The sequence below is a fragment of the Schistocerca piceifrons genome, chromosome 2 (assembly GCF_021461385.2).
Source record: "Schistocerca piceifrons isolate TAMUIC-IGC-003096 chromosome 2, iqSchPice1.1, whole genome shotgun sequence".
NCBI classification, from domain to species: domain Eukaryota; kingdom Metazoa; phylum Arthropoda; class Insecta; order Orthoptera; family Acrididae; genus Schistocerca; species Schistocerca piceifrons.
This window is the reverse complement of record NC_060139.1, coordinates 795,099,597-795,115,261: the sequence shown is the minus strand read 5'-3', so window position 1 is coordinate 795,115,261 and position 15,665 is coordinate 795,099,597. Positions and strand designations below refer to the sequence as shown.

The window sequence follows — 15,665 nt, the reverse complement described above, 5'->3', positions numbered from 1 at the left end:
AATTATAGGGCAATTAGTTCTATAAGCCATGTTACTAAGGCTGTGGCCAGAATAGTGCTGAGAAGAATAGGAAGGAAAATAGAGGAGAATGCAGGAGAAGATCAGTTCAGATTTAGAAAAGGCAGAAGGATCAGAGATGCGATTGGGTGTCTGAGGATGATGGCAGAAAGATTTTTTGAAGTGAATAGACAAATGTATGTTTTTTTTGTCAACTGCAAAAACGCATTTGACATAACTGACTGGTGTTTTCTGTTGTAGTTTCTGAAAAGTACTGATATAGATTGGAAGGATAGAAGGTTGATATAGCAACTCTGTTTGGGACAGAAAGTGGTATTTTGGAAATGAAACTGGAGAGAGAGGTATTGAAAGATGTGTGACAAAGGGTGGTTGTGTGTCACCAGCACTGCTCAATATGTATGTTGAAAAGCTAATCAATAAGGCCTTGGAAAAATCAAAAGGACTTGTAGTGGGTGGAGAAAGAATAAAAACTGTCAAATACAGTGATGATATAATTGTGCTAGCAAAAACAAATGAATAAATCCAAATAATGATGGAGAATATTTTGTGTGGGTCAAGAGTTTGGAGTGAGACTGACCATTGACAAGACCAAAGTGATGATGATTGGAAAGGACAATGACATGATTAATATATCATTAGATGGAATGACATTAGAATAGGTTCAGTCATTTCATTGTTTGGGAAGCTGGATAACATCTAATGGAAGTTATCCAGAGGAAGTGAGGTGCATAATATCCATGGGAAAGAGAGCTTTTGGGAGAGTGAAAGGTTTGGTGCCAGGCAGTAGCATCCCCATTACATTTAGAAAGAGTCTCACCAAATGTTTTTTGTGGTGTATGACAGACAGCAAGAACAAAAATATTTAGAAAACTTCTAAATGTGGTTATGGAGACAAATCGAGAAAGTGACAGGAGTCAATAGACTGAGAAACGAGGAGTTGCTGAGCTGGGTAGGAGAGGAGAGGAACTTCATGAGGATGATACAGAAGAGGAAAATATCTTGGATGGGACACACATTATGTAGGAAGTGACTACTACAGAGAATCATGGAGGGAAAAGTAGAAGGAAAAACTGGCCAACCATCCTAATTTGTTTCCCCTAAGCCACTTCAGGCGAATGCTGGAATGATTCCTTAAATTGAACCATGACCTATTAATGTCAGTAGCCTAGTCCATTTCAAGCTTAAACTTCATTTGCAAAAATCTTGATGTTGACAAGATAAAATGAACACAAATATAAAATCTACAATTAAGGCATACATAGTAGATTTAGATCGTCAACAAAATCAGAGAGCCAATTGGAAATGCCACGTTTCAAAAGTCTTTCTAGTTAACATGAGGTTCTTGGTGGATGGGCAGTAGATAAGTCATAATGGAAGGAATAAATAACAAGAGAAGGAAGACAGTTACAAATAGGACCGACAATTATGCCATTGGGCTGGATGAACAAATTTCAAATATAAAATAAGTGAAGTGGTTAAAAAAATTAAACATAATATAAAATAGAGAAATAAAACAAAACACAAAAAGAAGTAAATTAGAGTTAAAGTAAGAAGAATAGAATTATTGAAAAGGTGACATGAGGATAGCAAGACTTTGATCCATCCTAACCAAATTGTTGAATTCTTCTCTTTTTGTATGTTTTTCACAGTCCCTTGTAATTTTGTATTTTAAGTTAAATTGCTGCTTTTCTGTCTCTCAACAAAACAGTCTTTTAATGGCTTTCCATGTATTTACAGCAAAACTGCTATTTTGAGCTTGATCCAAACCTCATTGGACAGAGCACTTCACTTGATAGTGATGGTCTTCCTATGCCAGGAACTGTGTTAGATGAAGGAAATTATTTATACTGGTAAGACATTTAATTAAATACACTTCGGTAAGAAATTTAGCATGAAAATTTGAAATTTTGGGTAGCAATTATGCTCTATGAAGAATGAGTGAAGGCTGTGATGAACTTTGAGATTCAGATTACAAGTAGCTCTATTTAACTTTTTGTGATTTACATGCCCCACTCAAACAAACATCACAATTTTTGTGTCAACCGTTGGTAACTGATACCTGTTACCTCCCTCATTTTGATAAGTTAGTTACTTTTTAGGGTTCCATACCTCAATCAGTAAAAATGGAACTGTTTTATGATCATTTTGTTTGTCTGACTGACTGACTGACTGTCTGTCTGTCTATTAAAAATTCCTTTTATCAGAAATAGGCAGAAATGTCAAGTTGAAATTTGTGCCACATTCTATGGTCTACAGTCGCTTGTTGGTGTCAAAAATTGAAGCTTCTGAGCCAGTGCAGCTGAAAGATATGGCCACTTATGTCACATATTTTGATACTTGCAGACTGACTCATCAAAGCCTGTAGTGTACGTCCTGTCGATGTAGAACTATGAAACTTGGCAGATGGTATGCTTTCACAGTAAAAGTAAAGGAAAACATCTGGAAATTGGTAGTTTGTAATTATATGAAAAAATATTTTGTTTGTCATTTGTTATGTGTCTCATTGTCTGTCTGTCTAAGCCCATTTTCTTCAGGAATGGGTAGATGCATGAAGTTGAAATTTATGTCATGTACTAAGGCCTATGGTCAATTTGTGGTGTAAAACATTTAATCTCCTACATCAATGCAGTCAAAAGACAGGCCATTTATATCACATATTTTGACACCTTCCAAGTATCAACAATATTGATAACAGGCAAAAATTGTTTCCGGGTTGCATGAACTATTTGTATACATAATCAAGTATGGGTCAATGGAAGCATCAGATTCCACCTGTCTGCTTTGACTCATGATGTAAGGGTATTATGATGTGGGGCATCATTATGGTGCGGAGTTTGAGTTGGTTGTTTTTGTAGATGTTATCGTGTGTGTGTGTGTGTGTGTGTGTGTGTGTGTGTGTGTTTGGGATGGCCGACCTACTTTGCAGTGCCGACATTTGTTGGTGGTGAGTTATTGGTTTTTTTTGGGACTAGTTTTCTTGAGTTGTAATGTTTTTTGTATTTATTGTGTATTGAATGTGTTTTAATTTATGTAGGGATGCTTGAATTTTTAATTTTTGAGGTTATGTGGTTTTGGTTTTGTTTTTGTTTTTCGTAGTTGTAGGTGCCGGTTTTTTCATATCAGTAGTTATGGGGAAAGGACCAATTCATAGTTTTATATGTAGGTATTGCTGTTTTGGTATTATCAACTGTGGTCAAGGGAAATGTCTGATTCCAATTTTCGTAGTTCTTGCTGTAGGCATTGGTGTTTTGGTATCGTCAGCTGTGGTTGACTCATACATGTCTCAGGGAAGTGTCTGATTCCCGTAGATCTTGTAATTTTTTTGATCATCATTTTGTGCATTTTGGAATCGTGGTGTGTCTTTTCTTTTATGTTATATTTAGCTTGTCCCGTCCCTAAAACCTCCAATTTCCCACGGCTGACTGTATTTTTGGGAGGAGATGTTATTGCCTTATTTATATGTATTTTTGTGTTTGTTGCCATGTGCATGTAGTGACATCATAGGCACCATATTGGAGACGCTTAGAATAGCCATTTCTGCCATATTGATGACGCCATGGGTCGAACCAGACAGGTGGGATCGGACACTTCCGTAATCCCTTAAGTATGTACGGAACCCTCAGTGTATGAGTCTTTCTTGTACTTACAAGGTGACAATTATTGAACTATATGCCAACTAGCTCCACAGATGATGAAGAGATTGATGAAATGTATGATGAGATAAAAGAAATTATTCAGATAGTGAAGGGAGATGAAAATTTAATAGTCATGGGTGAATGGGTGACTGGAATTTGATAGTAGGAAAAGGAAGAGAAGGAAACGTAGTAGGTGAATATGGAATGGGGGTAAGGAATGAAAGAGGAAGCCGCGTGGTAGAATTTTGCAGAGAGCATAACTTAATCATACCTAACACTTGGTTCAAGAATCATGAAAGAAGGTTGTATACATGGAGGAGGCCTGGAGATACCAGAAGGTTTCAGATAGATTATATAATGAATGGTAAGACAGAGATTTAGGAACCAGGTTTAAAATTGTAAGCTCTTTCCAGGGGCAGATGTGGACTCTGACCACAATCTATTGGTTATGAACTGTAGATTAAAACTGAAGAAACTGCAAAAAGGTGGGAATTTTAAGGAGATGGGACCTGGATAAACTGACAGAACCAGAGGTTGTAGAGAGTTTCAGGGAGGGTATTAAGGAACGGTTGACAAGAATGGGGGAAAGAAATACAGTAAATGAAAAATGGGTAGCTTTGAGAGATGAAATAGTTGAGGCATCAGAGAATCAAGTAAGTAAAAAGATGAGGGCTAGTAGATATCGTTGGGCAACAGAAGAAATACTGAATTTAATTGATGAAAGGAGAAAATATAAAAAGGCAATGAATGAAGCAGGCAAGAACAAATACAAACGTCTCAATAATGAGATCAACAGGAAGTGCAAAGTGGCTAATCGGGGATGGTTAGAGGACAAATGTAAGTATGTAGAGGCATGTATCACTAGGGGTAAGATAGATACTGACTACAGGAAAATTAGAGAGACCTTTGGAGAAAAGAGAACGACTTGTATGAATATCAAGAGTTCAGATGGAAACCCAGTTCTAAGCAAAGAAGGGAAAGCAGAAAGGTAGGAAGAGTAGAGGATCTATACAAGGACGATGTACTTGAGGACAATATTATGGAAATGGAAGATAATGTAGATGAAGATGAAATAGGAGATATGATACTGGGTGAAGAGTTTGACAGAGCACTGAAAGACCTAAGTCAAATCAAGGCCCCAGGAGTAGACAACATTCCATTACAACTACTGACGGCCTTGGGAGAGCCAGCACTGACAAAACTCTACCATCTGGTGAGCAAAATGTATGAGACAGGCGAAATACCCTCAGACTTCAAGAAGAATATAATAATTTCAGTCCCAAAGAAACGAGGTGTTGACAGATGTGAAAATTACTGAACTATCATTTTAATAAGTCACGGCTGCAAAATACTAACATGAATTCTTTACAGACAAATGGAAAAACTGGTAAAAGCCAACCTCGGGGAAGGTAAATTTGGACTCGTAGAAATGTAGAAATGTTGGAACACGTGAGGCAATACCGACCCTATGACTTACCTTAGAAGATAGATTAAGGAAAGGCAAATCTACATTTCTAGCATTTGTAGACTTAGCAAAAGCTTTTGACAGTGTTGACTGGAATACTATCTTCAAAATTCTGAAGGTGGCAGACATAAAATACAGGGAACAAAAGGCCATTTTCAATTTGTACGGAAACCACATGGCAGTTATAAGAGTCAAGGGGCACGAAAGGGAAGGAGAGGTTGGGAAGGGAGTGAGACAGGGTTGTAGCCTATCCCCAATGTTATTCAATGTGTATATTGAGCAAGCAGTAAAGGAAACAAAAGAAAAATTCAGAGTAGGAATTAAAGTCCACGAAGAAGAAATAAAAACTTTGAGGTTTGCCGATGACATTGTAATTCTGTCAGAGACATCAAAGGACCTGGAAGAGCAGTTGGATGGAATGGACAGTGTCTTGAAAGGAGGATATAAGATGAACATCAACAAAAGCAAAACGAGAATAATGGAATGTAGTTGAATGAAATCGGGTGATGTTGAGGGAATTAGATTAGGAAATCAGATACTTAAAGTAGTAAAGGAGTTTTGCTATTTGGGGAGCAAAATAACTGATGATGGTCGAAGTAGAGAGGATATAAAATGTAGACTTGCAATGGCAAGGAAAGCATTTCTGAAGAAGAGAAATTTTTTAACATCGAGTATAGATTTAAATGTCTGGAAGTCATTTCTGAAAGTATGTGTGTGGAATGTAGCCATGTATGGAAGTGAAACCAGGCAAGAAGAGAATAAAGCTTTTGAAATGTGGTGATACAAAAGAATGCTGAAGATTAGATGGGTAGACCACGTAACTAATGATGAGGTATTGAATAGAATTGGGGAGAAGAGAAATTTGTGGCAAACTTGACTAGAAGAAGGGATTAGTTGGTAGGACATGTTCCGAGGCATCAAGTGATGACCAATTTAGTATTGGAGGGCAGCGCGGAGGGTGAAAATCGCAGAGGGAGACCAAGAGATGTATACGCTAAGCAGATTTAGGAGAATGTAGGTTGCTGCAGGTACTGGGATATGAAGAAGCTTGCACAGGATAGAGTATCATGGAGAGCTGCATCAAACCGGTCTCTGGACTGAAGACCACAACAACAACAGCCGGCCAGCGTGGCCAAGCGGTTATAGGTGCTACAGTCTGGAGCCGCGCAACTGCTATGGTCGCAGTTTCGAATCTTGCCTCTGGCATGGATGTGTGTGATGTCCTTAGGTTAGTTAGGTTGAAGTAGTTCTAAGTTCTAGGGAACTGATGACCTCAGAAGTTAAGTCCCATAGTGCTCAGAGCCATTTGAACCATTTGAACAACAACTATTTCATCAAAGAAAACGTAAATTAGTTACAAACTGTGGTGTTCACCTACTTTATTCAACATGTAAATTTCACTACAGATATTCGGTTTTAGGTTATGACATGTTTGATATGCCTGCCGTCATTGGCACAGATGAATAGCAAAATTCTGCATGATCCACTGAAGTGTCGGAACATCGATACGTTCGATGATCTACTAAATGGCTGTTTTCAGCTCAGCAATGATTTTTTGGGCTATTGCTGTGCAACTTTCTTTAATATATCCTCACAAAAAGGAGTCGCATGTGTTCAGATCCAGAGAATATGGCAGCCAATCGAGGCCAGAGCCAGAGTGTGGTCCCCAAAGTGCTCCTCCAGGACATCAAACACTCTTCTGCTTCAATGAGGTTGAGCTCCATCTTGCATGAACCGCATGTTGTTGAAATCGGGGTCACTTTGGATAATGGAGATGAAATCATCTTCCAAAACTTTCAAGTACTGTTCTTTAGTTGCCGTTCCATCAAGGAATATTGCACCAATTATTCTGTGAGTGGACATTGCACACCACGCAGTCACCCGTTGAAGGTGAAGAGACTTTTCAAACATGAAATGTGGATTCTCAGTCCCCCAAATGTGCCAGTTTTGCTTATTGACGGACCCATCCAAATGAAAGTGGGCTTTGACACTAAACCAAACCATCAAAGTCCTGTTGCTCAATTCTGTAGAGAATAGGGGCTGGGGTTTGAAATTTTTGTGGGAAGAGATGCTGGTCTTCAACAATAATTTGTTGCAGTATCTCCCAGTTGATTCCCTCCTATTATGCAGCTTGACTGATTGATTTTCTGGGGCTGGTTTGGAACACAGCAGGTGTCTTCTTGACGTTTTCAGGCATTTTCACCCTTCATGGACGACTGACAATTCCAACACTGTCATCACAAATGCTGTCCATTCTCTCAAACTTGATAGTCGAATTCTTGATTGTTAGCACACTTGGACCGGTTGTCATCAGCTTGAACTCAGTCGCAAACTTCCTTTGAGCTTGAGCTGTTATTGCTCGTCGCATAGCAGGCCTTCACAAGTGCTGTACGCTCAGGCATATTGTACCGTGACATTTTCACTTGCAAATGGCCAACAACAAGGTGTGTGTGCATGTGCAGACTAACTCCCATCATGCCCTGCAGCCAACCATGTAGTTTGAACATCCTAATGCAAACCATTCATAAGTCATGACGATTTTATTTCATATAGTTCAATAATTGTCACTTTGTAACTGGATTTTTATTGATAACAATTTCACCATATGATGTCAACATGAGGAAATATGAATGATTGAATCAGAAAAAGCATGTTAACAGAAAAATTAGGAAGTTAAATGATGATTGCGTAGAAAGATAACACAAAAGCAAGTCCCTTGAACTTTCAAGCTAATACTCATCTTTTTCTAATACATCTACCCGCTTCTCTCTCTCTCTCTCTCTCTCTCTCTCTCTCTCTCTCTCCTGATCTGGTAATGGCATCTCATATCCAAAATAACACAGCAGTTTAACTCCCAATCTGACTTTCAGAAAGATTTAAAAAACAAAATTCATAATTAGCATTTTCTGTTTTCCATATCTAATGAAATCAGCTCTGTTCTTCTTCATACTTAAATGAAATTTTAAATCAGGGGTAACTCTGTGAAATATTTCACATCTATTTCCACTTAAACTGGTAACACAACTTACTGATGTGTAATCATACATCATCAAGGCTGCCAACGATTACGGATAGTCCATAATTGTTATGGATTTATCACTTTAATTACAGAGTTAGGGGAAGCTACTAAAAATTATGGAAATACAGTGAAACCCTGGTTTTACACTGTTCAAGGGACTTCAAAAAAATGGTGTGAAATGCAAGAAAATGTAAAATGTGGGAAATAATGTTTCAATCTGTAAAAGTTACGTATAGGATACCCCCTTGCACTTTATGTATGATGTATTTACATAACAGGCATCAAAAGACTTGTCAGTGACTTTTTTACTATCTAATAAAGGTCTATTAGCTAATAAAAACCGCTGGTGTAACTGGAATTAACCGCGTGACTGCTCCGGTCGCAGGTTCGAATCCTGCCTCGGGCATGGATGTGTGTGATGTCCTTAGGTTAGCTAGGTTTAAGTAGTTCTAAGTTCTAGGGGACTGATGACCACAGATGTTGAGTCCCATAGTGCTCAGAGCCATTTGAACCATTTGTAACTGGAATTGATAACTGTCTGGGAAGTGGAAACATGTGACTTAATTTGAAACGTCATAATAGATGTTTTTGGAAAGCCTGCAGCTGTCATTCATTATTTAAATAATGAAATACTCCACTAGTTACATATTTTTTCTTACTTAGCATGACGAATTTCAAGAATTTTTTTCTCTTTGTCAAGTGTAAATATGTAAATAAGTATTTTGTGTGGTGTTTAAATATGTGTTATTCTGCGTCTCTTGCACTGTAGTCATGTTTTTGATGTGCTGAAACACGCTAAATATGGTTCGACAGTGGTGTCACGATGATCACTACAGGTATTTTCACTGTAGAGACAGTTTGGAAATTGTTGTGATTGGTCATGATATCTTGATTCGAATGAACTTAGTTATATACTCCCATCAGCCACCACAGCTTGACAGTGGCGGGAGATATGGCACAAACTGTTACAACTTGTACTCGTTTACCTGTTCAAGTCTGCTGAATAGAGTACCCTGGTGTCAAGAAACTTAACCACTTAAATTTGTAAGCACTACTGGACAGCCAACATTATGCCAGGATCATATTTTCTCCACAAACATTATTTCGTAATGCGTAAATCACGGGAAAATTATAAATATGTTGACGCAAAATCAGGTGCAAATTGATATTGTGGGCATTGGAAATTTGACAGGACTGATAAAAAATGTCGTTTTTTTTTTTTTTTTTTTTTTTTTTAAAAAAAAAAAAATCAAACAGCACTATTTACATTTCAGTACTCATATGCTACTAAAATATTTCGTAGATTGCAATGACTTCCACCCTAAGTACACAATAAACCGGTCTACAAATGATTTCTTCACCACGACTTATTAAAGGTGCATTTACACTGAGTTCGAAACATTTTAGGCATTATACACTCCTGGAAATGGAAAAAAGAACACATTGACACCGGTGTGTCAGACCCACCATACTTGCTCCGGACACTGCGAGAGGGCTGTACAAGCAATGATCACACGCACGGCACAGCGGACACACCAGGAACCGCGGTGTTGGCCGTCGAATGGCGCTAGCTGCGCAGCATTTGTGCACCGCCGCCGTCAGTGTCAGCCAGTTTGCCGTGGCATACGGAGCTCCATCGCAGTCTTTAACACTGGTAGCATGCCGCGACAGCGTGGACGTGAACCGTATGTGCAGTTGACGGACTTTGAGCGAGGGCGTATAGTGGGCATGCGGGAGGCCGGGTGGACGTACCGCCGAATTGCTCAACACGTGGGGCGTGAGGTCTCCACAGTACATCGATGTTGTCGCCAGTGGTCGGCGGAAGGTGCACGTGCCCGTCGACCTGAGACCGGACCGCAGCGACGCACGGATGCACGCCAAGACCGTAGGATCCTACGCAGTGCCGTAGGGGACCGCACCGCCACTTCCCAGCAAATTAGGGACACTGTTGCTCCTGGGGTATCGGCGAGGACCATTCGCAACCGTCTCCATGAAGCTGGGCTACGGTCCCGCACACCGTTAGGCCGTCTTCCGCTCACGCCCCAACATCGTGCAGCCCGCCTCCAGTGGTGTCGCGACAGGCGTGAATGGAGGGACGAATGGAGACGTGTCGTCTTCAGCGATGATAGTCGCTTCTGCCTTGGTGCCAATGATGGTCGTATGCGTGTTTGGCGCCGTGCAGTTGAGCGCCACAATCTGGACTGCATACGACTGAGGCACACAGGGCCAACACCCGGCATCATGGTGTGGGGAGCGATCTCCTACACTGGCCGTACACCACTGGTGATCGTCGAGGGGACACTGAATAGTGCACGGTACATCCAAACCGTCATCGAACCCATCGTTCTACCATTCCTAGACCGGCAAGGGAACTTGCTGTTCCAACAGGACAATGCACGTCCGCATGTATCTCGTGCCACCCAACGTGCTCTAGAAGGTGTAAGTCAACTACCCTGGCCAGCAAGATCTCCGGATCTGTCCCCCACTGAGCATGTTTGGGACTGGATGAAGCGTTGTCTCACGCGGTCTGCACGTCCAGCACGAACGCTGGTCCAACTGAGGCGCCAGGTGGAAATGGCATGGCAAGCCGTTCCACAGGACTACATCCAGCATCTCTACGATCGTCTCCATGGGAGAATAGCAGCCTGCATTGCTGCGAAAGGTGGATATACACTGTACTAGTGCCGACATTGTGCATGCTCTGTTGCCTGTGTCTATGTGCCTGTGGTTCTGTCAGTGTGATCATGTGATGTATCTGACCCCAGGAATGTGTCAATAAAGTTTCCCCTTCCTGGGACAATGAATTCACGGTGTTCTTATTTCAATTTCCAGGAGTGTATTAAAAGAAAAAAGGAAAAAAAAAAAATGCTGCGCTGTTTCGCACCAGTAGCAGTGACACAGATAAAAAAAATTAAGCCTCATTTCTCAGTACCGCAGCAGCTACTATGACAACAGGAGTCATTATCTGACTCTGGAAATATTTGTCATCAGCAAGTTACATGAGCTGCCATCATACGAAAGGGGGTGAAGTAAAAAAGTGTAAGGCATTTTCTGTGAGGCAGAAATGTGTGTAGTAGGTAAAAGACAGTGGTAAATGTGGACGTGGCAGGGGGATTATCAATTTTAGGGTTCGCTGTCACATTCACTGGAAATGTGACAGACACTGAGGCTGAAGAAATTTTCTTTATTGAAGGTGATAATTTGGATTAATTTTAATACTGCTATAAAAGTAAATGTACGATCAATTAAAGGTATCTTTGTTATTTAGGATCGTCAAATATTGAAATATAGTGTTTAAAGACCTGAAAGGCTGATTTTTAAAATTTTCTGGCAAAGGAGGCGGGGTGAGGAGGGGGGAGGATTGCTAACCCCCCTCCATATTTGCCTTGTGATTAGTGACAGCCTGTTCTCAAGATTGGAAGCTATCATACACATCCAGAAATATTGTAACAATTTTCTGACTTGGGTACAGCTACCAACTAACCTGAACACAGGTGTACTTATCACCAAAACAAAAAGTTGGAAGGCAAAAAATGTTACAACTGCGAAAAATTTTAAAGATAGTAGTCCTAGTATGTGTATCTATATGTCATATTCTTTAGTGGTTAACCTTTGCTGCACCAGCTGGATTCTTGCAGCATAGATTCTACACTGCATGTCTGTGTACATGTTGACTTAGTGACGGGGACTTGCAAAACAAATAAAAATACACTATCCTCTGATAAGCCAAAACATAATGATCATTGTCTACCATGACACTGAATGCTGCCTGGTGGCATTGTGGGCACATGACATGGTAACGAAAGTATGTAAGTGGAGTAGACACAGGTGGTCGGGATCACCCAAGTGAAGATATGGGCTGCAAATTGGGAAACCCATTGAGATAACTGACTTTGACAAAGGGAAGAGTATTATTATTATGCAGAGCCTGTGAACAAAAAACATCGAAGTTGGTTGAATGTTTGTGTGCTATTGTCGTGAGCATCTGCTGAAAGAGGCAGAAGAAGCGTGAAACTACCACTAGGCGCTAAATGGTTGGATGTCCATGACTCTTCACAGAATATGAGGTTTGGAGGCTTGTCTGCTCTGTAAAGTGGGATAGATGGTGATGTGTGTTATCTCTGCTGAAAGAGCACAATGCTGGTGCACGCACAAGTGTTTCGGAGCACACTGTTCATCGTACATTGCTGAACATGGAGCGCCGCAGCAGACCACCCCTATGTGTTCACATGTTGACCCAATGACATCATCAATTATGACTGGATTGGACACAGGACCATCGGGATTCGACCGTCAATCAGTGGAAACATGTCAATTCTTCGGGTGAATCACATTTTTGTTACACTATGTCAATGGTCATCTCCACAAATGCCGTCACTGAGGTGAACAGCAGCTTGAAACATGCAGCGTGCCATGGACACAGACTGATGAGAGCAGTCCTGGAGCCAGGATTGTGCTACACAAATCCACCTGATGTAAATCCTGTGCAACCCATCTGGGTCACTATCGAGCGCCATCACTGCATACGCAAATCAGCAGCCCATTATTTATGAAAATTAAGTGACCTGTGTGTAGACATCCAGTGCTACATACCTCCACAAACCTACCGACAAATTGCTGTATTCCTGATACTCGGAGTCAGTGATGTATTTTGTTCCAAAGACAGACAAAAATAGCTATTAAGCAGGTGGTCATAATGTTTTGGCTCCTCAGTGTATATGTACAAGTTACCAATAAATCTCAATGAGGCTCTTGTTGTTTTGTTACTGTATCTGGTATTTCTTCTGATCTCAAACTTTAAATTATGCATGTGATTCATTTTACGCTTTTATATGGTTTTTGATTCTGTTTCCTTACTCAATTCATCAACATTCTGATTGAAATTTGTTTGAAGTGTTCTTCATCCTTAAAAGTTACTTAATTAGGTCTATGGAACAGGGTGTATTCATTTTTTTAGGTATGTATTTATTGGGTGTTATGTGGATCTATATAGCAATATACTGGATTTGGAACACATCAGGATTATGATTATGTATTTTTACATGTATATTCAATTACAATTTTGTACTCAATGGATACCACAGTATTACAAATAAAACAATAAATGATTATCATCTTCATTCTTCAACAGTGTCATGTTCTGAACAATTTGGTAGGCATAGTTGTTATCATAGCTACTAGTAGGCAATCAGTTAAGCAATATACATACAACAAAATATATATCAACACTAATTAACGAAAATAACCTGATCTACGTAAAATACTTGTCTTAAAATTTTACAATTGTGAAACTGTTTAGTTATATCTTGGCATTGGTAAGCTCTCTTCCATACACGCATCAACAAAATAGGATGAGTATAGTTTTGAAAAGGGATTCACAGTTCCTCAAGTTTTTCAACCCATTTGGAGGAAGGTGGCAAATTTTTGTACTGGCATACTTAGCACCTCTCTGTGACAGAGGGACACATTTTTTAATTGATAGTGTTTTGTCGTTCCTATGTCCAGCGTCACACTAACTCTGCAGGATCTTAAAAGTTGGAGAAATAATAATGCTGACATTCAAGACCAAACGAACTGTTGAATATATATCGCAATTAAATTATGAGGTCAGGGAACTGATTACTGCAGAATCTGTTAAATTGCTTGAAGATACTATAAACTAAGCTAGTCACAGACTGATTATGTGGATTGCGTAGTGAAGTGATTTAATGGTTCTGTGTATGCAATGAGAGTTCTGTGGCAATACCCCCCAGGGGGCTCATGGTTCTTTTGTGAGTTTGTGCATGGCGCACACAGAGTCCCATGCTATTGCAGCTCATTCTTCATTTCCTAGCTGCATTTGCTTTTCACTGCCCCATCCCTCCCCATCCCCACTTCTTCCCCATCACCACCTCCTTCCCCTCTCTCGGTGTTCTGATTTATGTTGACCTGGCTATTTCCCTGGTTTCCTGTATTCGTTGCAATTTTGTTCCTTTTGCTTGTTTTTTCAGCCTTTTGGTGTTTAGGTCCCCACTTGAGGTTTGATCTCCACTTCAAAATGTGTTGTTTTTAGTGTGAGCCATATGAGGAAGAACTCCCTGCCTAGCATCTACGGTGTGGATTCCTCTCCCCCCTCCCTTCCCCTCTCCCATCCCCACTGTAGCCCCCGTCCTCCCTGCTAGGTCACCAGCACATGTAGCCAGTCCGTGTGGTGGGGCTGTTATGTACTCATATGGCTGAGCCCCCTGACAACACAGGGATCACACTACTGATACCTGAGCTGTCCCCTCCCCGTGTATGCCAAGGAGTGGCTGCTTGTCTTCTTCGAGCATCGGAATTTCCAGCATCGGCCACCGTGCTAGACGGCCCTTGCTGTGGCTGGGTGGCGCCAATGGGGAGAGCCCCTCGTCAGAGTCGGTGGTATCAGGGTGGCTGCTTGGTGCATGAAGCGTATCAAGCTGCAAAAATCTGGCCGTTCTTACATGGTCATCTCTTTGAATGATGAAGGATTCTTAAATACTGCCTCGAATGACCTGGCAGCCTTCCCTTCTCTGGCTACCCTATGGGAGGAGGGCCAGGCTTGCCATCTTGGGCTGAAACCCTTTCCCCCTTACCTCGTCTGTACTAGGACGGATGGGGACACTTTCACCGCCACAAAGTCATTGTTTTTTGTGGAAAATATCGAGGACAAGTTTGGTAAAGTGGAGTCTATTGTGTAAGATGCGGTCGGGCTCCCTGTTGATCAAAGCTTCTTCTGCCACCCAGTCTGCAGCTCTTCGTGCTGTGATCGTCTTGGCAATGTCCCAGTGTCTATCACTCCTCACCAATCTCTGAATATGGTGCAGGGCATCATTTTTCATAGGGACTTCATCCTGCAAACTGATGAGGAACTCCAGGCTAATCTGGAGCGGCATGGCATTCATTTTGTTCGACGTGTGCGGAAGGGTTGCAAAGACAACAGCACCAATACTGGCACCTTCATTCTGGCTTTCGAGGGGGATAACCCTCCCAGAGAAGGTCAAGGTTATGTGCTACAGATGCGACGTGAAGCAGTACATCCCTCTACCTAAGCGGTGCTTTTGGTGCTTGCATTTTAGGCATATGTCTTCCCGCTGTACAGCGGATCCTTTGTGTGGTGACTGTGGCCACCCAGCCCATGAGGGAAGCCCTTGTGTTCCGCCGTCTGTGTGTGTCAACTGTGCTGACTGCCCCTCCCTTCACTCACCGGATTGCCCAGCTTACAAGAGAGAAAAGAAGATACAAGAATACAAGTCCCTGGATTTCCTGTCTTACACTGATGCTCGCCACAAGTATGAGAGACTCAGTGTGGTGTCACTGTCTTCAACATCTGCCTCTGTTACTTCCTTTCCTCCTCCTCATCCTCCCTTGTCCTTACCCCAGCCCCACCCCACTCTCCCCTCCACCTTCCCTGCAATTCCCACGACTTCCTATCAGGGAATCACTCCCTCTCCCCGGCTGAAGAAGTGGCCCCCTTCTTCGACATCTGCTGGTGATCGGGCTCCCTCCCAGGAACCCTCTCTCCGGCCAG

At 41.4% G+C, this 15,665-nt stretch overlaps 1 protein-coding gene across 2 annotated transcripts in view; it reads left to right on the top strand.

The window, feature by feature from the left end:
* LOC124776198 (DNA-directed RNA polymerase I subunit RPA2) overlaps positions 1-15,665 on the top strand; it is a 237,911-nt gene that overhangs the window by 146,699 nt on the left and 75,547 nt on the right. For both annotated transcript variants that reach the window (XM_047251028.1, XM_047251029.1), the window contains one exon: positions 1,756-1,868. In XM_047251028.1, coding sequence (XP_047106984.1) covers positions 1,756-1,868 — 113 coding nt within the window. The remainder of the gene's footprint in view (positions 1-1,755; positions 1,869-15,665) is intronic.